The 25,764-nt window shown below is 39.8% G+C and overlaps 1 protein-coding gene across 6 annotated transcripts in view; it reads left to right on the forward strand.

Annotated features, from left to right (window-relative positions):
• AKT3 (AKT serine/threonine kinase 3) overlaps positions 1-25,764 on the forward strand; it is a 171,124-nt gene that overhangs the window by 119,170 nt on the left and 26,190 nt on the right. For all 6 annotated transcript variants that reach the window (XM_063124331.1, XM_063124326.1, XM_063124329.1 and 3 more), the window contains 4 exons: positions 2,274-2,339; positions 6,021-6,089; positions 7,443-7,565; positions 17,681-17,809. In XM_063124331.1, coding sequence (XP_062980401.1) covers positions 2,274-2,339; positions 6,021-6,089; positions 7,443-7,565; positions 17,681-17,809 — 387 coding nt within the window. The remainder of the gene's footprint in view (positions 1-2,273; positions 2,340-6,020; positions 6,090-7,442; positions 7,566-17,680; positions 17,810-25,764) is intronic.

Raw genomic sequence — 25,764 nt, forward strand, 5'->3', positions numbered from 1 at the left:
ACTGATCATGAATATTCCCATTTATCCACTGACACACACACTGAATGGATAGATAGATGGAATGGTGGTGATGGTGCTGCTCTGTGTGTATGTGAGAGAGGGAAAGCGGGAGAGAGTATGGATTCATCTCTTCACTGCTTATCCATTCTTTCCTTAGCTGTGGATAAAAAGATTGAACAGAGGGGAAGAAGAGGTATTTTCAGAGTCTCGCTGTTCAACTCGCAGATGAACTTTACCTGCATCACAGCCTCTTTTTCCTCGCAGCTGAGCTGCTGTTCCCTGCTCAACTGATCAGTGTGTATGTTGGAGAAGGGGGAGGCAGGAACATTTTCCTTAGTTTTATAGCAATGTTTGTGAGGTTAATTTTTATCAGGATTGTGGGAGGAGGGAAGGGTTAATCTTTCCCTTTCCCATGATTGCCCTGACTATTCAGCTGATCTGGAGAGAACAGCTGTGCAGCAAGAAAAGCCACACACCCTTTTGTGTAGCCGCACCCTCTTTTATCAACTATGGGAGAATATGCCACCAATATCATAAAATTATGCAGACTGCATGAAGCCTCTGGCTGCAGATTGCCCACCTCTGAACAGGGTTCTTCAAGTCTATACATGTTGTCCGTAGAATGATCATATTTCCCATAAAATGTACAAACTGCGCTCGGCACATTCTCCAAAGCTTGTTGGTGATTTTGCATATTGACTGGAGAATGTACAAAAAACTGTTGAGATTCATATGTTTTCCAAGGCCTGTTGGAAAAATTGCGTGTCATTCCACAAACTCAAGTGGTGTTAGTGGAGTTCCACCAAATCTTTCCTTTGTACAAGCCATTGCCCATTACGCTTGCACAATCGGTTGTGCTAGCAGTTGCGCAGTGGGTTGCACAAGCAAAATGTACAACTAATTGCACAACAGGTTGCACAAGTGTTATGTTCAACTCTTCCATAATAGGTTGTGCAAGTGTAATGTACAACCAGTTGTGCAACTGCACTTCTGAAAACATAATTTTAGTTGGATTCTGCACTTGCACATAGTTTGGAAGCTAGTTTCTGCTAACACAACGTCATTTACTCTAGCATAATGACACAGTTGGATACTGCCCATTGCATACTGCTTAGAGGATGTTCAAAATGCATTTGAGATATACACATCATCCAAAGCCTGTTGAAATGTATGTAGGAAATGTGAACAATTGCCTCTTGATGGACATTTTCTATGAGGCACTGTACAATGGCTGGATGATATTCAGATTAGCTTTTCAACTTATATTACCCCCTTCACACACATACATACTCAATTCTGCATGCTTGCACACACACATGTATATAGAAAGACAGACGTTCTAAAGTAAACTAATGTTCTTACTAACTTCCACATTTTTATTACAGAAGTCTTTTGACTGCATGGAGTCAGGATACTTGATCCATCAGGATACAGGGATTGTTCCTTTCCAGAAACACTTTTTTGTGTTTAACAGCCCATCACATGAGCAGTTGCACAAAATAACTCTTAGGATAAGGTGTAAGGCCCCAGTTCTACCATCAGAGCATAACTAGTGCACTTATACCACTGAACCCAGGGCCAGGTAGCTACTTTATACTAGTTGATCAGACTATTGCATTTTTATACCGCCCAATAGCTGAAGCTCCCTGGGCAGTTCACAAATTTTGCCCCTCTAGCCTAGTATTGTCAACTCTGAAAGGCAGCAGCTCTTCAGGGTCACAGGTAGAAGTCTTTCATCTCATCTCCTCCTTGAACCTTTTAACTGGAGTTACAGTATTGAACTTGGGTCCTTCTGTGTGCAAAGCATGTGTTCTGTCACGAGCTATGGTGTTTCATAGGACATCAGTTCTGATAAATGTCATGCCTAGAGTATTTGCAGCCCTCACCTATAACATCCTATTAATTTGCTCAATGTGTACCCCACCTTTCCATCAAATAGTACTAAAATGTATTTTAATGGCATGCCTAGTGTTAGTATTTTTTTAAAAATAGTAATTTTTCAAGGCAGTGAGGGTGGGGGACTGGACAATTTTCCCAACTTGGCAAGTACTGGAATTCATCATTCAATTTTAAAATGTGTAGTTCCACTGATAATAAGATATTTTGAAGCTATTATGTTATCCCAGGGAGACGTTTTGAATGAAAAATGTTGTATAGTTTATTTTCCTGATACTTTTGAGTATCCCCCTCCCTCATCCCTTTTAAATATGCTTATTTTAAGATATTCCAAAATCTTTTTGGAGTTATTCATTATTGAATTTTTTACTCTATAGGACGAAGTGGCTCACACACTTACAGAAAGCAGAGTATTGAAAAACACTAGACACCCCTTTCTAACGGTGAGTATAGGTAATTAAGGCTGCAATCCTGTACCCACTTACCTGGGATACACATCTGAGTAGATATGCATAGGATTGCACTGCATGGTGATGATTTTAAGTAAAAAAAAAAGCTATAAAGGCAGTGTAGTCAGGTTTTGGAATTTCGTTGGAATTAGAACCAATACATGATATATGATGTCTTTTTGAAGTGAATTTCTGTATTTTTATTGTGGTTTTATTTATAAACTGTTCTGGAAATTTTAAATTGAGGGGCACTATCAAAACGTTTTAAGTAACTAAATATTCCACTAGTAAGCAATGAATAATACGTGTGGCCTCAAGGTTTCACACAATCATTATTCTGTAATAGCCCGATAGTGTCCTGTAGGGGATACCCAGTTAGATCTGTTGTGACCAGATACAAAAGAAGTCAGAGCTCCTGCTCCTTCAATAATTATGTAGAAGAGGGAATGTCAGGAGAGGTAGCTCATCATGCAAGATACAATGGCTGAAATTTCCTCTTGTACACAACCATTAAAGGTGTAAGAGCCCTGTCCTCTTTTGCATAAGACATCACTTCCGATAAATGCCATGCCTAGTGTATTTACATGGCATGCGTAGGGAGAGGTGGGGGCCAGTTACAACTCTAGCCCATAGCATCATATTTATTTGCTCAATGTGTATCCCACCTTTCCACCAAATGGTACTTAAACATATTTTAATGGTCCAGACATTTTAATGTCACACCAATAATTATGAAAAAGGGGAATGTCAGGAAGGGTAGCTCATCATGCAAGCTACATCTGCTGAAATTCCCTCTTGTACACAACTATTAAAGGTGTAAGAACCCTGTGCTCTTTTGCATAAGACATCACTTCCGATAAATGCCATGCCTAACATATTTATATGGCACATAGTCTTTTGCATCTGGTCACCCTATTTAGATCATATGACATAAATAAATACACAATATTGATTTATTGTAAGCTACAATTAGTAAGACTATCTCTGACTGTATTCCGGCTAATATTTAAATTTTTAGTTTTATTTTTTATTTTAAATTAATTATATCCTGCTTTTCTTTAAAAAGATAATTTAAAGCATTTGTAAAAAGTAAAATGAAAACAAAGACAATGGACTGGATCCTGACATCCCATGATGGGAGTTTCACTCATGCAATGCTGAAAACAATTGTAGGAAAGGTGTTTTCCCCCAGTTCCCTTTAGAGCCCCTGCACCTCCAAACCGCTATTCTTGAGAGTGGAAAGTAGAGAAAGTAGAAAGTAGAGAGTGGAAAGTAGAAGGGGGAATTGGTGAAAATTGCTTTCTCTCTAGCTTCTGTAGGCAGAGGCCTGAGCCAAGTCAAAATTAAAAACTTGTAAGAACAACATATTAAAAGGACAGTCAATAATCTAAACTAACATATTCCGCAACAATAACAAAACCATTTGCACACAACAATACACTAATCTAAACTAAGCACAATAGTATCAGCAAACTCCTCTCCCATCCCTGCCACCACTCAAAGCCTGTTGAAACAGCCAACTCTTGAGGAAGTTTTCAGCGAGGTACTTCTTCAGGGAAGGCATTTCACAATGATATGTGTTTTACAATGATATGTCTTTTAGCAATTTTCAAAGATGAATTAGCCAGCTGATTATACCAAACCCTACCTCCATCTGCCACTATTTTGTGACTGGTGGGCCTCAGTCATTTTCAGCTCTCTCAAATAGGCCCTGGGGGTAGAAAGTTTGAGAACCCCTGTACTAACACATACTAAAACCACAATCTCAATTACATTAAAATCTTGGCTTTTTCTATTGATTTCTATGGACAGCTCTCACTTCCATAGAAATCCCACCTCCCTTTTCTTTCTTTCTTCCATTCCTCAGTTTCTGGGGCTGCTCTTGGGACTCTCCCCCTTAGTATTTTTAAAAATAGTTTGTTTCTAGAGTAACAAATGATTATATACTCAATTAATGCCAACCAGTATCCCAGCAGCTATATATGTGTAAACTGAACATGTAGAGGACTATAATAATTGTAACCTGAAAGTAATCTCCAGCCTGATGATTTGCCTTGTTGATGTCAGTTCCTCTGGTAAATACAGCTGTTTCCAAGATCGAGGACATTTTTGGTCCTGAGGAATTTGCATCAGCAGCTATGTTTTGTGGGCTTGCCAACTGCCAGTGTTAATGTCCACATGATGGTACTGGACTAAACATATGGAGGACATCAGCTCTTATCAACTTCATAAACTGTGACAGTTTTTTTAAAAAGGAGATGGAAGCAGAAATGGGCCCTTCATTTAGATTTTGCTATATGTTATTTTGCTATATGGTTATTGCTGTTTGATCTTTTAGAACATCAATTCTGCACCAGACACAAGAACTACATATTATGAAATATGTGGTTCTTGTGCCAATAGCATTTTTAAAAATCCTTTCTTTAAATATTTTAAAGGGTAGGTGAATGTGTTGCTTTTACTCTTTAAGACTGTATTTTGCATTATACATCAGTTTGTTCCTGTCTCAATTATTTAACTTACACCAAGCCATAAGAGAGATTGTTAGTTTGTAGTTCAAAAACTATTCAAGTTGTCTTTGTACCCAAAAATGTATATATGTTACTAAATACCTTACCTAAAGAGATCTACCAGGCCACTTCTCTTCTAGTGTTTATGTGGACATTTGAACCATCTCTTTTAGCAGGCCTTGAGTTTTGATCATTGCTGCATTGAATCAATGCTGCTTTTAAAACTGTTTTGAAACAAGGGAGAGGGCCTTCTCTGTGGTGGCCCCCAATTATGGAATGATCTCCCCGATGAGGCCCACCTGGCACCAACATTGCTATTTTTTTGGCGCCAGGTCAAGATTTCCCCCCCCCCCCCCATGCATTTAGCAATATGTGATGAGCTTAACTGATCCTGGATATGTTTTTAAGTTCAGCTGATAGCTTATAGTTGTTTTTAGATGTATGTTCTTTTATATACTGTATGTTTCTATGGTTTAAATTTTATATATCATTTTTTAATTGTTTTGATCTTATGTAAACCACCCAGAGAGCTTCGACTATGGGACGGTATAGAAATGTAATAAATAAATAAATAAATAAAGTTAGTTTTCTTCATATTTTAACTCTGAGATGTCATTTATTTTTGAGAAGTTAGTGTTTTATGATGGGATTTTAAACCAGATTGTTAGCCACTTTGAATATAAATAATAGAATATGATATAAAATGTCAAAAATAAAGTAACAAATGTGCAAAATTTTGTGAATATTGATACACCTGTGAATGCTAACAATCATATTTAGACAGTTGTCAATATTCACTGTTTTAATTCTCAGAGTTCAGACATGCAACAATTTTATTTCTGGAATTATCTATTCACATGTGCTAGCATTCATTACATTTTGGACATTTATTGTAGCATGCATTGCATGCACGTTTAAATATACCAGTAGTTGCTTTCTAATTGAACACTCTTACCTGGGAGTAGGTCCCATTGAACTAAGTGGGGCTTATATTCAGATATATAATTACTTTGTGTTTAAGATTGCACTGCACATGATTTGAAATAGATGCATTTGGTTGTTGTTGTTGTTGTTATTATCTCTCTGGGTGGTTTTCAAGAAATGTTGCCTTTGTCCTCATTTATGGAAAATTCCATCACTGCAATTGTTTTTCTTTTTCTTTAAGTCTTTGAAATATTCATTCCAGACCAAGGACCGTTTGTGTTTTGTGATGGAGTACGTCAATGGAGGAGAGGTAAGTTAGAGAACAGGAACCAAGGGCCACGTTGCTGTTCTAACTTACATTCTGCTGTTCTGATTAAATTGGCAATGCAAAGCTCTAATTTCCCCTTGTTCACTTATTCTTTGGCTATAATTAAAGCCACTTTAACATTATTTCGTTTAAAAGGGTGCATCTCCTATTACTTGTCATCCCCACCCATGTGCACTTCTTACTCCCACATCAGCAGTCTTGCCTGAGAGCTGAATATGCAGCAAGGCTATTTGGACATGGATGGGGGATGAGCAAACTAGCTGGTATTTATATCAAGTAAAATGGTAGACCATCACAGGTTCAATCACCAAAGAATATAAATAAATGACTGGGCGTTGATGCTGTTAATTTTATTGTTAATTTTTTTTGTAGATGATCAGGTGAGCTGTTGAATTTTTGATACCATTGTAAGTTTTTTTCAACTGCACTACATATAAAAACATGCATAATATGCATTCGGTTTTAAAACCAAAATTGAGATTTTTAAGGCAGAAGAAAAGTGGCCAGTTGAAATGTATTATAAACTTTGGATGTATTATTAGAACCCAGTCAATCTAGCAAGTCGCATATCAGGTCATAAGGAGCTCTAAAGCTTATTTTGTTTGGGCATCTTACATTCTTGCTGTAGGGCAAGAGATAGGTTGACATTTGTTAATATAATAACTGATATCTGATGTGAGGGGAAAGGTGGGGAGATCCAGCTGGAGAAAGTCATTGTATGAAATTCCTTGTTTAAAAGACATGTTGCTGTTAGCATAGCCTTATTGAAAGGGTGAAGGTGGAAACTGTTCTCACTACCAACCAGGGTTAAAGAGGTGTTTATACAGCATAGTTTAAATGAAAGAAAATTTCTGAATACACAAGGTGCATTTTTATAACCATGGTCAAGAAATAAGCTGGTATAACTTATGAACTGTAAATTACTATAGTCCCTTCATTTGTGTCCATATACTAAATAATTCCTAAATGATCCTATTTGTTTTCTTTACAAAAGTTTTTTTTAAAAAAATTGAGGGAGGGCATGGAAGGAAAAAAAAGTACAGAATGATGATGGTGCACTTTTTTTTCCTCTGGTAACTGAAGGTTAAATGGGTAGCAAGCAGAATGCCTTAAACAAGATTGGTATATTGATTAAAATGCTGATTTAACAGCTCGTTTTTTCCCCTTGGAAACCTGGAAAAGATAAGCCAGCTGCTGTCTAAGAGTGCTGAGTGTCCACTGAGAGTACACTATCTATCATCACAATATGGTGATGAGAGGTGTTTTATGTTTGTGTTAATTTCCCCCACTAAATCAGTAATTATTGCAATCCTGTCCCTGCTGTTTACCCTGCAGCTGTTTTTCCATTTGTCGAGAGAGCGGGTGTTCTCTGAGGATCGCACACGCTTCTATGGTGCAGAAATTGTTTCTGCTTTGGACTATCTGCATTCTGGAAAGATTGTGTATCGTGATCTCAAGGTAAAAAAAAAGAAGTAATCAAAATGTGTTTTTTTTAAAAGACTATTGGGACAAACACAAAGTAATTATAAAGTTACATCATTCTGAGAAAAGTAAGTAGTAAAATAGAAAAAAAACTGCTGTAGATTGGAGTTGATTGACTATTCAGTTTCATCCTATAATTTCTATATCCTGATGCAAAATGCCGGCTCTATTTGCACCAATAAAAGAAAATGTGCAAATGTACTTAATGATGAAAGCATTAATTATATCTAAAAGCACAAATTCCAAATGTTAAGCTTATTATTAAGATCTATAAGTGGAGAAATGTTATATGTGTAATTAGCGTGAGAATAGTGGAACTTTGTCTTTTATGTGTCAATGGCATTTCCTTTTCTTTCTTTTTTTACTTCTGCAAATCTTGCTATTCCCTGAAGTTGGCTAATATCTCCCTCTTGTGTGTGGATGTTGCTGTTTTGGGTACTGAAGGCTCCACACTCACTTCTGAACTTGGGAAATAGACAGATTTGTAGGAGTAGCAGTGCAGTGCCTTCTAGCGAGAAATTTTAGTTTTACTTATAAGATTACGTCTACGGGGACATTGGATTTTTTGGTTTCCTGGCTCCAGGCTCATAGACAGGGCTCCGAGATTAGTGCCAGAGAACCATTGCAGCTACTTCTCCATGCATGCAAAACAGAGTGCAGAAATGGGGAAATGGAGGCATTCCTGTGGGTGGGGAGGGGAGGAGACTGGGGACGTGGGGTACGAACTATCCCCAGCTGTCCCCATTCTCCTTCCCTTCCCCTCCCTGAAGCCTCCATTAGACAAGCAAAATCGCCCATCTAGCTAAAATGCATAACGGGAGGCACAAGGTACCTTCTGTTCTGCATGAGATACTCGTAAACCTCCAAATTTGGAGGCTTGCGAGTAGTCAGGAAGCATTCAATAGGATTGTGCCATAAGAAAAGCCAGTATATTTTGTCAAATGATATATGTGATGGGCACAGCATAAGGCAGAGAACTTTGCAAGCTGTGACTGTCTTCTTTGGAGAGTCCTAGAGAAGAGTGGGTTTGACCTCATATAAATAGGGAGGGGTCCTTCTGGCCTGAATTTATTTTCAGTAACCATCCTCAGTGGTTCTTAGACACTTGCCAGAGAAGGAGAGAGGCAGTATAATGCAGGGTTTTTACATTTAGAGGTTCTTTGTGTTATTTTAAATTCTCTTTCTAAGTATTTTTGAATAGGCAGTTGCTGAAGTCATTAATCACTTTCAGTCTATTTATATACTACTGACAGAACTTTGGTTATTGGGTGGTCTAAATACCTAATTAATTATTTAATTAATGCAGAGGCAATTTGGATAATGTTATAGGTGACAACCTGAGAGTTTGGCTGTAGGAAAGAATTCAAAGAGGTCAGTTACTGACGTAGTCTAATAAAAAATAGGAGGTCAGCATGAATACGTTAACTGTGGAACTGCTGAGGACTCAATCACCACTATCTCCTTCAGAAATTTAAAGCATACTCCTAAAATAGTTTTGGTGTGTCCAGCTCAGGCTTTGCACTAACAAGAACTAGCAAAGGGAAATCTTTGAATTAATTTTTACTTTTAGTATAAAGCATATACTTCTACTGATAAAACATAGCAATAATATATTTAAAAGTTTATAATAAGAAATAATCGTCCTAAGCCTTTCTTATTATTAAAGCTGTCAAGATCTTAATAGTTTAGTAGGAGAGCTTTTATCTATATCCAAGATCTTACCCAGCTCTGCATAAACTGTCCAGCTGACTAGCAAGGAGGCTCAGATGATGAGAAGCTTGTTTTCTCAGAATTCAGAACACATGTGCAATATTTTATGAAGACTATCTCATTTTGAAATAATCTTCAACATCACCTAGCTATCCATAAATTAGGCACATATTAATTAATTAATTCTCAACATTCCTAAGAGTTAGACATAAATAAGGAACCATACAACTTTTCCTAGAGATGGCAAGTTCTAAGGCCTTAGCTAGACCTATCTGTTATTGCGCGATGACCTCAGAGGGAGCGATGACCTCAGAGGGAGAGGCGTTGTGCCCGCCATTTTGTGTTTTTTATTAAAAGAAGATACACAAAAGTGCTCGTGCACAAAGGGTAAGCTTTTTTAAAAAAATATTTCTCCCACTCCCCCACCCCACCCCCAATGAGCACAGTGCTCCTGAGAAGTTCTGCACCCCGTGTGAGGGTCCTGGCTCCTCGGGAGGAACCGGGAGGAACCGGGACAAACCACAACGCCCAGCCACACATTCCGTGGTCTTGGGCTCAGCCTGAGACCGCAGAAAAACCAGGCCTAAAGGGTAGGGCGAGATCCCGGGGCAAGGAAGGGATCATCCCTCCCTGATCCTAGGATCCCCTGTGCGTCATGTGGACGCACAGGGACGATCCCGGGGATCGCCCCGGGATTTCGCCCCGTCTAGCTAAGACCTAAATCCATGCATTTGTTTTTTGAAAGTCTTCACTCAATGGTACTAGTTTATAATGTTTTAACATTCCTTTAAAAAAGGATTTATTCACCATCAACCAATTAGAAAAATAATAATAATTAAGTGAACATTTTGACCTTGACTGATAAATCTTTACAACCCAACATTTTTTCTAATTGCTCTTTTATCCAGAATACATAATTAACATGAAGTTCTTTTTTGTTTTCAGTAATAGAATCATTACTTTTATTTATTCTCCTCTCCAGATTCTCAATTATTTCTTATGAAATAAGAAAATTCCCTCTTGCCTACAGCTTGTCTTTTTAAAATAAGACCTGTTCCTTGTTTGGAGATGAATTAGCCCTATTCTCGTTAGCCATTCTTAGCAATTCCATTTACATCAACTGTATTCTCAAAATCTGTGACATGATTTCTGATTGTGAACTTAGGGCAGTATCGAAGTGGACACTAGTGTTAAAGGCTTTGGGACCTCAGTAATTGAGGGAGCGCCTCTCCCTATATATGCTTGCCCGAGATTTGAGATCTGTTCCGAGGAGCCCTCCTCTGTGTCCCAGCAATGTGAGACATACATTATTGTGGGGCATGGGAGAGGGCTTTCTCTGTTTTGGCACACCAGTTATGGAATACTCTCCCCTTGGGGGCCCGACTGGCACTGACACTGTCTTGATTTTGGTGGCAAGTTAAAACATGGGATTTTATCAAAGCCTTTGAGGGCTAAATTCTCCATGATTACACATAGTTTTAATTGTTTTATTGCTTTTAAAATTTTTATACCAGTTTTAATTTGTTAATGATTTAATACTTTTTTAGCTGTGTAAATTATTTATGTTTATATTGTTCTGATTTTATCTATATGCCACCCTGAGATCCCAGTGATAATAGGGTGGGATACAAATGTTTTAATAAATAAATAAACAAATAAACTTAAATCACATTACGCTATCATCTCTAGCACAAAGCTAATAGTGTTCGCTCTCACAACAGAGTTTCCGGCGTTGTGCTACAGTTCTCCTATGCTAGTGCAACACAATTTACGTTAGTGCTAATGTCCACTTGGATACCGCCCATAGGAACATCTCATGCAGAATTATTGTATTGTAGTGTTCAGAAGTACTAGGCCCTTCAATGTCAGATGAGTGTGATTGCGTCCTTAGGATTTCAGTCATTTAGATCGCTGCTTTCAGAGGCACATTTGGTGGTAACGTGAGAGGGCCATTTTGGTGACCGCTCCCAGGCTATGGAACTTTTTCCCAAGGGAGGCTGGATTTACTCCTTCTCTGCTGTCCTTCCAGCGACAGGCATGGTCCACTTTATTCAAGAAGGCCTTTGGCCTGTAAATGGATGTGCTGGTTTGGGTGATGGTTTTAAATTTTTATTCTGTAATTGCTATATTTTTATTTCATTTTAATGTATTGTTTTATTGTTTTAATCAATTTTAATTGAGTGCAATTTTTGGGTAGAATGGTGGGGTAAAAATCAAATAAATAATATCAAGTTGCAGTCATCTACAATTTTGAGGTGAGAACAACCTGGGAAAACTGCGTATCAGTGATAGATTTCTTACTTCACTTCATTATTGGAAAGAGACCAAATATAAATCAGAACTAGTTGGACATCTCAATGGCATTTCCTTTTCCCTGTGGCATTTTCTTAACTAGACTTGTCACTATCTACTCTTTTCCCATATCTGAAAATGATTATTCCTAGCCTGTTTTTACAGAGGTTTGGAACTAAAGACAGTCAAAATAAACTGGATGTGATGGCATGCAACTGTAGTTGTTAAGAGTTTGCATCTGAAATAGGTGGGTCTGCAAAAAATAAATAAATGTAGATGTGACATTAAGCCCTACAAACACAGAAGGCAAGGTAAACCTATTTTTCTACACTGTACCAGGTCAGACTGCAGTTGGAGGCTTACACGACTGAATGTGCATCCATATACAAAAAAAATCTGTACACAAAATATAGTATGTCAGGGATAAGGCAAGGCTAGAACGCTGACATTGATTTTACATGTTTGAAGAGTTTTTTAATTTTCTTTTTTTTGGTATGGAACAGCATTCATGAATCCCTACACCTTTTCGTGTTCTGTTTGTGAGAACTAGGCCTAAATTTAAAAAAACTTGTCAGGAACTGAAAATCGCAATGTTGACCAGAATTCCCTAATGCCAAGGCAAAAGGAATAATGCAAAAACTGATAAAAACCTGGGCTGGATAGTGCAGGGTTTTCAGAAAGAAGGCTGCCTGGCTTCCCAAATCAGAAATGAAGTGTTTCCACTACTGAGATGGCCCACAGAGAATAGTGCAAACTGCAAATGAATCAGTATAGGGGATATATAGTGGCAAGTATCTCAGAACGGGAACATCAAGGTTATTTTAGGGGTAACACCTCAATAGTATCAGAAGACAACTGATAGCACTAAGAATTACAATCAAGATACACAGGATTGTTTTTAATTAAAAACAGTGAGAGAAGACAAAGGCCATGGCTAGACCTAAGGTTTATCCCTGGATCGTCCAGGGCTCAAACCTGTTCATCTAGGTGACACACAGGGAATCCAGTGCTCAGGCAGGGGTGAACCCTGGATGATCCCAGGATAAACCTTAGGTCTAGCTGTGGCCAAAGTGATAAACACATTAATCCACTATGCACAGAGTCTTGCAACGTATCTTTTATAAAGTGCTCTTTTAATGCAGTGATGGATGACTGATCTGCATGATCCGCCATCCATCAGGGATCTTTAGAATTCTCGGATCTGCTGAAAGTAGTAAATCAGATTTCAGATAAGATGATGTAAAATACCATCAAAGGTCCATCACTGAGTACTCTCTGATGGACGCTGCATCACAAAGTTATTATTCCAAATTGTTTGTGAATGGGTATTAGACCTCCTTTATATAAAATCCATCCTTTTCCGGTTGAAAAAGAAGTTATCCAAATCTTTGTACATGTTGACACCTTTAAAGAAGAGTTGAAAGAAGTTTCCTTTTTTTAAAAAGTGACATATTTGTGGAGAATTTAAAATTGTTTAAAAGGCTATACTGTCAGTTTTCACAGGACATGTGGACAGTTTACACAGCCCAGATAGGCCAATCTATATACTATTATCACCAAATCCTGCCTGAAGTGGAATTTGTAGTAAATTGGAAGAGGGTTTACTTGAATGGCCCAGAGAGTCAGATAATAAGGTCCTCCTCAAAATGCCCTCCCCCCCTGAGCGGAATCTGCAAATTTCCCTGTGGCAAATTTCCTGCATAGAGAACTGCTGTGGGCTGAGTCTTTTGGCTGTTGCTATTACCACTGCTGTTTTTAAGGACGTTCATCCTTTAATCTGTTAGTGAAAAGATGCCTGCAACAATAGGACCACTACTGCAGAGGAAAGTGGTGGTGGGGTGTGTGTGTGTGTGCATGTATTTATGTATTTATTTCATTTCTATACCACCCAATAGCTGAAGCTCTCTGGGCGGTTCACAAAAATTAAAACCATGAAGAGCATAATGTATACATATAAAATGCTTTCTAGAGCAGTCACTCCTGGATAATGACATATTGGAAGTATGTACGTTCTTTCTCACACTCCTCATTGTACTAGAGCCATGTCTTTTTTAAAATTTAGTTTTCATAATACATTTCCTAAAATCATATCAGTCTTGCACCTATTTAATCTTTATACAGTTATTCAAAATATCTAAACTTATATAAATAAATATATTTAAATAATGATTCATGCCTTAATCATCTATTATTTAGATTATTGTAAAGTGTTCTATGTGAGGCTGCCCTTGAAAAGTGTTCAAAAACTACAGCTTGTGAAAAATTAAGGCTCCTAGACTTTTGTAGACCACATTACAGCAGTCTTGAATCAATTTCATTGGCTTCCAGATTGCTTCTAGGTACAATTCAACATGCTGGCTTTGTCTTACAAAGCATCGAAATGGTATGAGGCCAGGACATTGGAGGGACCACCTCTTTCTTTAAGAAAAGGCCAGTAATTTATGAGGCCTGTTTTATGTCCAACAACCTGGAGAAGTTGGGTTGGTGAGCACTTGAAACAGGGCCTTTTCTGTTACAGAACCCTCATTGTGGGATTCCTTCCCTGAGGAGATAGACTAGTCCCCCTATTTATTATGCTTTAGATGGGGAGTGAAGATGATATTGTTCCCTTGAGCTTTGAATGGTTTCTGATGTTACTTTCTGATTTTATTTAAGCAAATGTTCTGCCCACGTTTTCATTTTATTGTTATTCTATTTCATTTTATTCTGATTTTATTGATGTTTTTAACTGAATTTTGTATAGTATCTTTGTTGGTGATTTATAAGAGGAGCAATTTAAATAAGTCAAAGAAATGATAGTGTGTAGGGGTGTGCACGGCCCGCTCTGCACGGCCCGCTCTGTGCCGCTCCACCCATAGTCCGCTCCTCTTCGCCGTGGAGCTCCAGCTCCGAATTGGAGCTCTGCAGTGGAGGGGAGTGGCGCCAGGTAAGGCCCCCTCCCTCCTCTCCCTTACCTGCAGAGACCAAGGGAGAGGGGGGCCTTACCTGCGTCTGTCCATGGTCCCTCGGCTTCTTCAATTGAGCCCGTGGCTCAACCAGGAAGTCTGGGCCGCAAGTGCGGCCTAGACTTCCTGGTTGAGCCGCGGGCTCAATTGAAGAGGCCGAGGGACCGCGGACGGACGCAGGTAAGGGAGAGGAGGGAGGGGGGTTACCGGGCCGTCGCCACCCGTGCGGCGACAGCGGCAGAGCCCGGTAAGGGACCAAGGGGGAGGGGGCCTTACCTGCGTCCGTCCGCGGTCCCTCGGCTTCTTCAATTGAGCCCATGGCTCAACGAGGAAGTCTGGGCCGCAAGTGCGGCCTAGACTTCCTGGTTGAGCCGCGGGCTCAATTGAAGAGGCCGAGGGACCGCGGACGGACGCAGGTAAGGGAGAGGAGGGAGGGGGGTTACCGGGCCCTGCCGCTGTCGCCGCATGGGCGACAGCGACAGCGGCAGGGCCCGGTAAACTCCACTTACCTTTCTGGCGGAGCTCCGGACCGCCTTTACCTCGATCCTCTACGCCACGCTTCGCCTGCCCCCCAATCCGCTTCGCCTCTGCCTTAAGGGTAGGCGAAGCCCCCCGCTCCGCTCCTGCTTCCCCGGTTCGAGGAGAAGCGGAGCACATCCCTAATAGTGTGTGTGTTCCTGGCATTGAATAGACCAGCCGCCTACAACTTGCATGTCTCTCACTCAGTCAAATGACAACCTGACAACTTGCCTAAGATCATTTCTTAGGGAGTGCAACTTCTCTGGGGTCAGTGCCGCCCTAGGTGTGCACACTAATAATGATGCATAGGACATGGTTGATGGGCAGGACTAAATAAAAGACACTCTGCACATTCTTTGCTTTGCTCTTTGGTGTAATTTCTTAAAAGATTTATTTCTGCGGAAAAAGAACTTCGTACATGTCTCCGAGACACTCAGCCCTAAGTGACAAAACTATCAAAAAATGACAACCATACATAGATCACAAAGATTCAGGACTTCAACCAAGCCTCTTGCATTTATTGTGGATAGCTAGAGACTCTATGTAAACTAACTTGGTGCTGTGTACAGCTTCTGGGACAGCTGGACTCAGGGGTCTTCTAGAAGATAGTAGTTTTTATAATTAACATTTTTTCCAATAAATGAATGTTTTAAATAGATTATTATTGATAATATTTAACCATCTGTTGACTAATCCTTCTTTTGATTGTCAAATACGAACTCTGTTTGTAGAATCAGTACTTTGTTATTCATTGTTTTATATTGAGTTCTTCAGACTGTTGAACTCTTGAGTATTATTTTTGAAACTTTCACACTAACAAGATAGAGAACCTTCAGCTGATTGGGTTCTCTACAGCTAGAGAGGCGATGAGCTTCTCACTGTGCTTGGATTATAGCGTCATGGAAATCTGAGGGTTTTTTCCATTGGAGAGCAATTGAATCAGATTGCCAACCACACAGGGTTTAACCTACCAAAACAAGCAGTTGGCAATGAATCTGTCTCATCTCATTGCCTTGCAGCATATGGACCGGCTCACATGGCCCTGTTGATCATCATTGAGAGGATGAGGATCTCATAGGCCACTACTTGCAGTGTCCCTTACCCCCATTCACACCTCTTTGCAGCATGATCCATTGCTTTCTCTGGGCGTTTTCCAGTTTTTCTCTTGCTCTCTGATTACTATTACAAAGAGGATGCGAAGTCTGTGTTGAGGTTGTTATCTGGACAATGAGGATAAATTTGCATATTTTATTTATTTATTTATTACATTTTTATACCGCCCAATAGCCAAAGCTCTCTGGGCGGTTCACAAAAATTAAAACCACAGTAAAACACCCAACAGTTTAAAACACAATTACGAAATACAGTATAAAAAGCGCAACCAGGATAAAACCACACAGCAAAGTTGATATAAGATTAAAATACAGAGTTAAAACAGTAAAATTTAAATTTAAGTTAAAATTAAGTGTTAAAATACTGAGTGAATAAAAAGGTCTTCAGCTGGCGATGAAAGCAGTACAGTGTAGGCGCCAGGCGGACCTCTCTGGGGAGCTCGTTCCACAACCGGGGTGCCACAGCGGAGAAAGCCCTCCTCCTAGTAGCCACCTGCCTCACTTCCTTTGGCAGGGGCTCACGGAGAAGGGCCCCTGTAGATGATCTTAAGGTCCGGGTAGGTACATATGGGAGGAGGCGTTCCTTCAGATAACCTGGCCCCAAACCGTTTAGGGCTTTAAATGTCAATACCAGCACTTTGAATTGGGCCCGGACCTGGACTGGCAGCCAATGAAGTTGTAAAAGGACTGGCGTAATGTGATCTCCAAATGGAAGTACTATTCTAAGAACAGCAGTCATCATATGTGATTATAAACGATCATTATGGTAGGTTATTAAGGACCAAACTGGACAAAACACAGCGTTTTGTGTTCAGAACATTTGATACTTCTTTTTTTACGTAACAGTAGCTGCAGATGCAGCTTATTCTAATTTCCCTTCAAAACCATTATTTAGCAGATGATGGGAGGGGCAAATTAGAATGGGAACCTCCCTCAGCCAGCGAGAGCTTTAGACCATGATCCAATTTGGGGTGTTGGAGGAAAATTCTGAGAGTGCCTTGGACTGCAAGAAGATCAAACCAGTCCATGCTCCAGGAAATAAAGCCAGACTGCTCACTTGAGGGAATGGTATTAAAGGCAAAAGTGAAGTACTTTGGCCACATAATGAGAAGACAGGATACCCTGGAGAAGAGGCTGATGCTAGGGAAAGTGGAAGGCAAAAGGAAGAGGGGCCGACCAAGGGCAAGATGGATGGATGATATTCTGGAGGTGACAGACTTGACCTTGGGGGAGCTAGGGGTGGCAACGGCCGACAGAAAGCTCTGGCGTGGGCTGGTCCATGAAGTCACGAAGAGTCGGAAGCGACTGAACGAATAAACAACAACAAACATAGCTTCCTTAAAAATGAAGAAAGAAAGATTGGGAGATCTGATCACTTATCTCCCCTGTCTCATTTAGCTTGTTCTTAATTATAGCAAAATTGTAGTAATAGAAATACCACAATGTTGTCCTTAAAGGACTTTTACCTTAAAGAAATATTAAAAGACAAATTTTGTGTATTTATAAAATACAGTTAGAGAATCTAATGTTGGATAAAGATGGACACATAAAAATTACAGATTTTGGACTTTGCAAAGAAGGGATCACAGATGCAGCTACTATGAAAACGTTCTGTGGCACACCAGAATACTTGGCTCCTGAGGTATGTCAGCATTTTACTTTATATTTTTTAAAAAATGTAATTTAAATAGAGGATATTTTGTTAATGGTAATCTGAATATTTAAATACTGGCAGATAATGTTATTGAGGCTAATACTCTTATTAATGTCTTTTCCCATGGGAATTTTAAAAATGTGTAGTTTTAGCATTAGCATGAGTATTTTAATTCAGTTGGTACTTTCTATAGCAGAACCATTCAAAATACTTTATTTTATGTAGGTTAATTCCTATGTGCTTTTAATTGTATTAGAAATGCCTTTTTCTAAAAAAAGAAACACATTTCTATTTTTTTTTAAATGCAGCTATCTAAATGTAGGGCATCAAAAGAGAGAATCACAGACTAGATGATTGAAAATAATGGGGTAGGAATTTTAGATCCAAGGAAAGCCTGGATAAAATTCAAGGAATGCTGCTAATGTATCTGTACATGAAGGCTTAATCTGAGCAATTTATTTATTGTCTAGAAAATATTTTACAGTTATGTTTTTGCCAAGTTTTCATTAATATTTATCTAAAAATATATCTTCATTAGCTTCAGAGTGGATTTTATCTACCAGGATCAAAAAGATTTTGAATGCAGGATTTCCCCTTTGGTCATTCTATTCTTCCTGCTGTGAGGGGAGCACAGGATGTGTATGCAAGCCCAGGGCCTGCTCCAGATTTCTTGTAAGGGGCAATATCATGTGAATAGGCCCATAGTTTCTGCTCTTTATTTAATATTAATTCAGTGAAAAATGCAGAGATTGTAAAGGGATTGGGGAGGCCTGAGATACGTATTTTCACTATCACTAGGCTAGTGTTTCTGACCAATTGGGTAATTAAATATTGACCTGGTTCAGACAACATGACAGCCCACCCTTGGGGGTGCTACGGCACATGTTGTTGGGTTCTCATGACACCAAGCCATGGCAAATATGGCTTGCATATTCATAATGGCAGCATGGGATGGGAGAAAGAGATAAAGAGGAGCCAGAGAGAGCTCCTTGTGGGTAAATTCACTCACCATGGGCTGCCGTGTTGTGCAAAGTGGCCCATTCTTTATCTAAGCATGATGCAACTATTGCAGCATGGGCCCCTATGACAGTAGTGGTGGTACTGCTGCTTCCCCTCAGCTTTTTAGTAATAGGAGCTCATTATTTCCCCCTTTTATAATGTTTCACTGAGCCCAGTCACAGAAAATCTATCCTAACCCTAATGTATGTGATGTGGAAGCTTCTAGGAGGAATTCGATCTCTATCCTTCTTTCAGTGGAACCAATACATGACTGGTTCTTTTCCTAATTTTCATAATAATTATTGAAGAGCCAAATAAATGTAAATCTGCGGGTAGATAACTGCAACAAACAGCTACTGTGATTTCCAAAGTGTTATATACAATAGTGTCCATCCACCAGCAGTACAGACACCATTGACGAAACAGATTTTTACGCCCTCCTACTACATTCCCCCCCCCGCTCCTGAACTCTGCTCTGGAGGGTTGGGGTCTCTCTATAGCAAGCTAGGGAACTGGAGCAGGAAGGAGAGGAAGGGGAAATCTTGTTCTGCTTGCATGACATGGATGGAGATCAGACTAGTGTCATGGTCTACTCTTGATGCAGAGAAACCCCTAGCACAGCCCATTTGTTTGGCTTTGACATTTATGCCAAAGTTAGGCTGCAAGAGTGAGCAATTTAGTTCTTGATAGCCACTGTACATGTGTAGAACTGCTGCTTTGCAAATTCTTCAAATCTTACACAGAAACATTCTTGTGGAAATGTTGCCAAACATCTACTATATAACCATGTTTGCTTTATTTGTCCCTCCTGCACGTCAACAAGAGTAATAGTAGTAGGCCCAGTGTATGAGCTGATGCTTCACCATTGCTGAAGCTAAGTGGTTATAGAATTCATCTGTCCCTCAAATGAAAGATCATTGAAAGCCCTATACAAGCATGATATAAGTATTATTTATATTCATTTAGAATCATAGCAAACTATTTTTCAGTTAATTATTTGGTTTTCTGTTAAATTAGCAATACTTGCTGAACCTTCCAACTGTAAAACAGTTGGAGAATCAAATGTAGCTCACATGCAAGACCCAATAAAATTAAAAGTGTTAAGTATGTTTTTGGCAGTTCACTTTTATTATGCCCAGTCCTCAAATGTACGAGCAGATAATCATCTGAATGTTAGTTATTTTTCACATGCTTATGTGATCACACAAAAAGTACATGCTAAAAAGAAGCAGATGGTGACAGATGGGGAAGGTTGAATAAGGTGGTTTTGGAAACCTAGAAAAATGCACTTCTGTAATAGTGTAAAAATAAAAATTTATTTGATTGCCAAGTTAGAGCTAACAAAACAAGAACTTGGGATGAAACCTTGATTGTAAATGAAAATTTATTTTACAGTAATCTGGATAAAATGCTTGTGTTACTATCAAAATTACATTATATATCTCACATATTGTATAATGAATAAATAAGAATGTCCTTCTGCACCCATTCAACTCAGTAAAACTTACATTTAAGTCAACGTGCACAGGATTGAGACTTAAGAGTAATACAATTTAGTTATCACACACAAAAACAAAACAAAAAAAATCACCCAGAAGGGATATAATTTTCTCTGCCGCATAGGTTTTATAGAATTTGTGAAGCTAGCTTTGATGCTATTACATACTTATATATTAATATAAGTACCCCCAAAATATCCATCTTCTCTGAGTTGTTCCATTAATTTTGGATTCATTTATTTTTTAAACAACAATCCTTGTTCAATACAAGAGGTTTTCTTGAGGCCCAAAAAAGGTAGTTTGGCTGCTTTGCAACCTTTTTTGTTTGTTTGTTTAAATAAACGTTAGGTAATGCTCCAGTGCTGGGTTGTTTAATGCGGCAGAGCCACCAAGGCCACAGTAAAATTAGGACTGCAAAGTAGAGTCAGTTAATCAAACAGATTAATTCATCTAAAACGGGTTTCCAACGCAGTGCCCGCAACTACCACTGTACCCACACTGAAGCACCCACCAAACTATTCCCACCCTACCCCTGTCTGCAAGTGAATGGAGCAATTGCTATGTTTACTTCTATAGGAAGGGGGAAATCCTCCTTAATGAAAACTGGCTGGACAGAGGGTGAAGGGCACCCCCACCAAGGGCCTGCTCCAGATTTCTCCCGAGGGGCAATATCATGTGAACAGTATTTTAGTTTCCACTCTGATAATATTAAATTCAGTGAAGAATGCAGAGCCTGTAGAGGGATGGAGAGGTCTAAGATGTATTTATTCACTATCTTTAGGCTAGTGTTTTGGACCTGTTTCAGAAGACACAACAGCCCACAGTGAATTAATTAACCCACAGGGTGCTGCAGTGCATTCCATCCACAATTATGAATATGCAAGCTGGAGGTGGGGGTTGCAATGGCCTATTGTGTCATGGGTTATTTGAGGGTTAAACAACCTTTTCATAACTGACGGTCTGTTTTAGAGTTATGTGAAGTTTGTTTAACCTTGAAATAGTTCCCGTCGGCTGGATTCCCACAACATAACAAGCCCTGGCAAGCCCCAACCAAGACTTGCATATTCATAACAGCAGCCAGTATGGGATTGGGAGAGAGAAATAGAACCCTGAGAGAGAAAGAGATACTTGTTTTTTCCCCATTTAGCACTGGGACACACCTTAGTGCAGGGTTCTTCAACCTTTTTAAACCTGTGGGCTCTTTTGGGGATTTGAGAAACTACTGTGGGAAACACCACAAAATGCCTTCTTGCGGAGGATGTGGCTAGTCATATAATAGCTGCCCTGAGACCCTGGCTAGTCACACAATAAGTAATTCACCCAAGAAACTTAGTATATGCAAAGGAAGGGTCTGAACTCCAAAGCGAATCTGTATATTTGACAGAAACACAACAAAATACCTATTTAAAGTTGCAATCGTAAGCATGTTTACATGGAACTCATTGGGAATTACTTCTGAGAAGGTCTAAACAGGATTGCTCTGTTCATCGTATCCAAAGACACACACCTTTCCTCAGCCCAAAAGGAAAGGGAATGGTAGGGCTGGCTGCACTCAGACAGGCAGGATTGGATACTGCCCTTTAGTATTACTAATGCCAATTAGTAACTCAAAAGGGGTCAATATTTCTCAACCTTTATAATCCCTAATATTCAATACCAACTATATTGTATGTGGAAATATTCTCTGTGTTTAGATGTAGTGCTAAACAATGCATTATGAGAACAAGCGTCAGAAGGCTTTTGGCTCATGCACACACACACCCTCCACTTCCCTCTCCTGCAGCTCAGCCATGAGGAGGAGTTCAGAAGCTTCTGCTCCTATTTTATACAAGGATGAATGCCCCAAAAGAGCAATTTAGGAGCCATTTTTTTTGGTGAAAATTTTGTAATCTCCCTTTTCTACCTAATTTGAATGTTCTGGATTCAACAGATTATGTCTACCAAACTCAGTTTTGTCATATTTGTACTTTAAATTGAAAAGCAAAGCAAAATGGCATCTGAAATTGATATTTTTCTTTATAACAAATTAATTTTGCAGCATTAATGTCTATTGCTCAGCGGAACAAAAAAATAGGTATCAAATCATTTTTAAGTAAATGTAAGTTCAGTCTGTATGTGTCAGGAGGTCTGTGGCTTTATACTTTGAAACAAAAGGGCGGGGGAGGGCACACTATGAAGTGCATAAACAAGGGAGACTTGACGTACCTTCAAGTGTGATCTAAGGAGGAAAAGAGAGCTAGCGCGGTGTAGTGGCTAAAGTGTTGGACTGGGAGTTGGGAGGTCCGGGTTCTAGTCCCCACTCGGCCGTGGAAGCTCACTGGGTGACTTTAGGCCAGTCACAGACTCTCAGTGCAGCCTACCTCACAGGGTTGTTGTGAGGATAAAAATGGAGGGGAAGAAGAGGATTGTGTACACCACCTTGGGTTCTTTGGAGAAAAAAAAGACAGGTTATAAATTAAATAAATAAATTAAAATCATTTGTTGAGATACCTCCCAGGATTGATTTATTTCCTGCTCTGAGGTCTCCAGTTCTGTGAGCACAATCAACATTGGCATCAATTACATTGCATTTTTTTTGTAGTTCTGCTGCTCTTCCAGCTTCATAGGCCATGATTAACCAATGCAATAAGTTCCAATCAGTTGTTATGGTGACTTGCTTCTTGTTAGTTCATTTCTGCTCTATGTAAACACGTGCAAATGTTGAAGCTTTTACCTTCTTTAATGGAGCATGGAATTTCATTTGCAAAGTTCCTTCTGTTGGCACCATGAGTCTTTCCTGAACAAAGGCAATCAATTGCTTCTGACCCAGTTGTTCAGCATTGAGCAAAGACTCTCATATTGCCTCTATAGCTATATCCATTATTACAATTGCATGAAGAGTTGTAATAGATGAGACCAGGAGACAATACATTTCCAGTCTTTACATTCACCAAAATGATATCTCCGCTTTCTTGCAGCATTCAGCTCATTGCATGCCACTTAATCATCAAGTCGAAGTGCAAACATTGCCCTTGTTTGAGCTGCAATGTAGGCCCATATATTGAATAAAAAATCCCACCTGCTGAGTGCTTTCTTTTCTTTTGGGTGGTGGTGGGTGATTCCTACAATTCCCCTTCCCCTCTAACTATGGCATTCAGCGATGACTGTGGTGAGGATCAACCTGCTTGAATATTCCATTAGAGCCTTTTTCAATCAGGTTGCCCTGCTGGAACTGATGTAGAACCTCCTGGGAAAGCGGGTTCATTTGTGCAAGATATATGATGCTGCCCATACAGATCCTTCCCCCAAATAAATTACTTCAGGTTATCATACTTCTTCCCAAATCATAGCATGTCACCCTATATAGCTCTCCAAGTGCCATTTTAGGAAAAGGAGATGTGAAGGGTTTAAAGAGGAACTCCAAAACTGCCTGGGAGCTGGAAAAAAGGCATGGGGTGCATCACCCAGATCCTTGGGGAGTGGGGGAGAAGGGAAGACAGATTAAATAGTTGAGGGCAGATCGGCACACAAAATCATTCATCCAGAGATTATACTCACTAATTGTAACCACCCATCTCCTGGTCAGATGACAATAAATTAATGTTTATAAATATTAAGGGTGTGCAAAGAGGGTCTTTTCTGCCTCGAAATTCAAGCCATAGCTCTGTTGAGGCAATTCTCTGCCCCGATTTCGGAGCAGCTCCCCTTACTCCGTCCTGTCAGATTACCCGTTGGAGAACCGCCCATCTTTGGAGAACCACTCGTCAATGGAAATTAATCAAATGCTTACAACTCCCTCATTTTTAAAGATAAAGAAATAAAACTTGGCATGGTGATAGCTCTTAAGGAGGGCTTTAACCATGCCAAGTTTGAATCAGATCTTTTGATGCTTTGATTTTTAGGAATTTTAAAAAAGGAAATTTAAAAAAATGCTTACATGTGCGTAATTTGTAAACATAGAGAGATGAAAATTGGCACGGTGATAGCTGTTAAAGAGAGCTTTAGGCATGCCAAGTTTGTAGCAGATCCATTCATGCCTTGATTTTGTAGGATTTTTTAAAATACCCCCTCAAACCATTGTCCCCCTTAAACACACACACACACACACAGAGAGAGAGAGAGAGAGAGAGAGAGAGAGAGAGAGAGAGAGAAATTGATTAACCCACCCCTGCACATTTATGGAGGGAGCTGTTATCCTTTACTTTGCTGATGCAGAGCTCCACTGCATCAGCAAAGTAAAGGATTCCAACTTCCACTGGTGGAAGTTTCTGCTCCAGCCTTCTCCTACCTGGTGCCCTCCAGATCTATTGGACGGACAACCCACCCACCCCCTGCACTGGAAGCCCAGCCAGTCAACAGGAGTAATAGTTTAACTGAAATAAAGAGCCTGCCTGTGCATGACTCAGGTGTAGAAACTTTCTCACTCACAGTGCCAGCCAGCCCGGCATCATTTTCACACTGTGGAAATGTGGATGCTTGACTTCTATGAGTCCAAGCAGAAACACACTCCCTCTTCCCCACCTCCTGCCAGAATCAGCAGCCAGGTAGTGTTTCCCACTCCCCTGAACACTGCGATTGGAGGAGAACACGGTCACAGACAGTGCTGTGGTAATTCCTAATTGGTTAGCCATGGATGTCAATATCAGAACTACCCATCACCTCACTTAGCTTCTTCAAAATATGGAGATATTCAATTCAAACACACACACACACACACACACACACACACACACACACACACACACCAGGATAATTTTGGAGACTTTAGAAACTTCGATTAGGCCAAGTTACTGTACTATATGAAGAGTGGAAAAGGAAAAAAGCCTGTACAATTCAAATCTCCTTAGGCTACCAGCATAGGATTCAGAACTTCATAATTTTAACCCACTGAGTGTCATGTCAACCATTTAAGTCCTGATTGAACACATTTTATAAGTGTGAGAATTTAGCTTTGTAAACAATATTTGGATTCATCATATTCAAATTTGGGGGAACACCTGTTTACCAGCTTTTCACTGAAATTACATCCTACTTCATAATGAAGCACTTTTCAGGAAAATAGTTCCAGCTCCTGTCTTGATGGTGGTTCATTGGGGCCGTGAGGCCTCCAGCTCCTGCATTTGCACTCCTTCCTGGCATCTGCACGGGAAGGAATGCAAGTGCGGAGTTGCCGCCGCCACTGCCGCCACACTGAAGGGGGGTATGGAGGAGGAATGAGGCAGCCAAAGGTGAATGAAGAGAGGGATGCATAGTTGCTCGTTCCTTCCCACCCCCATTTTTAAAATCTGTATCTGCGCAGCTTCACAGATACAGATTAAAATAAATGGGGCGGGGGAGGAATGAGCGCCATTCCTCTCCTCCCCCGGTTTATTTATTTATTGGATGTGCAGGGCCCCATTCCTCTCTCCCCCCCCTTCGTTTTTATTTTTATTTTATTTACAGGCATGCGCAGGGCTCTCCTGAGCT

Source organism: Elgaria multicarinata, chromosome 4 (assembly GCF_023053635.1).
Source record: "Elgaria multicarinata webbii isolate HBS135686 ecotype San Diego chromosome 4, rElgMul1.1.pri, whole genome shotgun sequence".
NCBI lineage: Eukaryota > Metazoa > Chordata > Lepidosauria > Squamata > Anguidae > Elgaria > Elgaria multicarinata.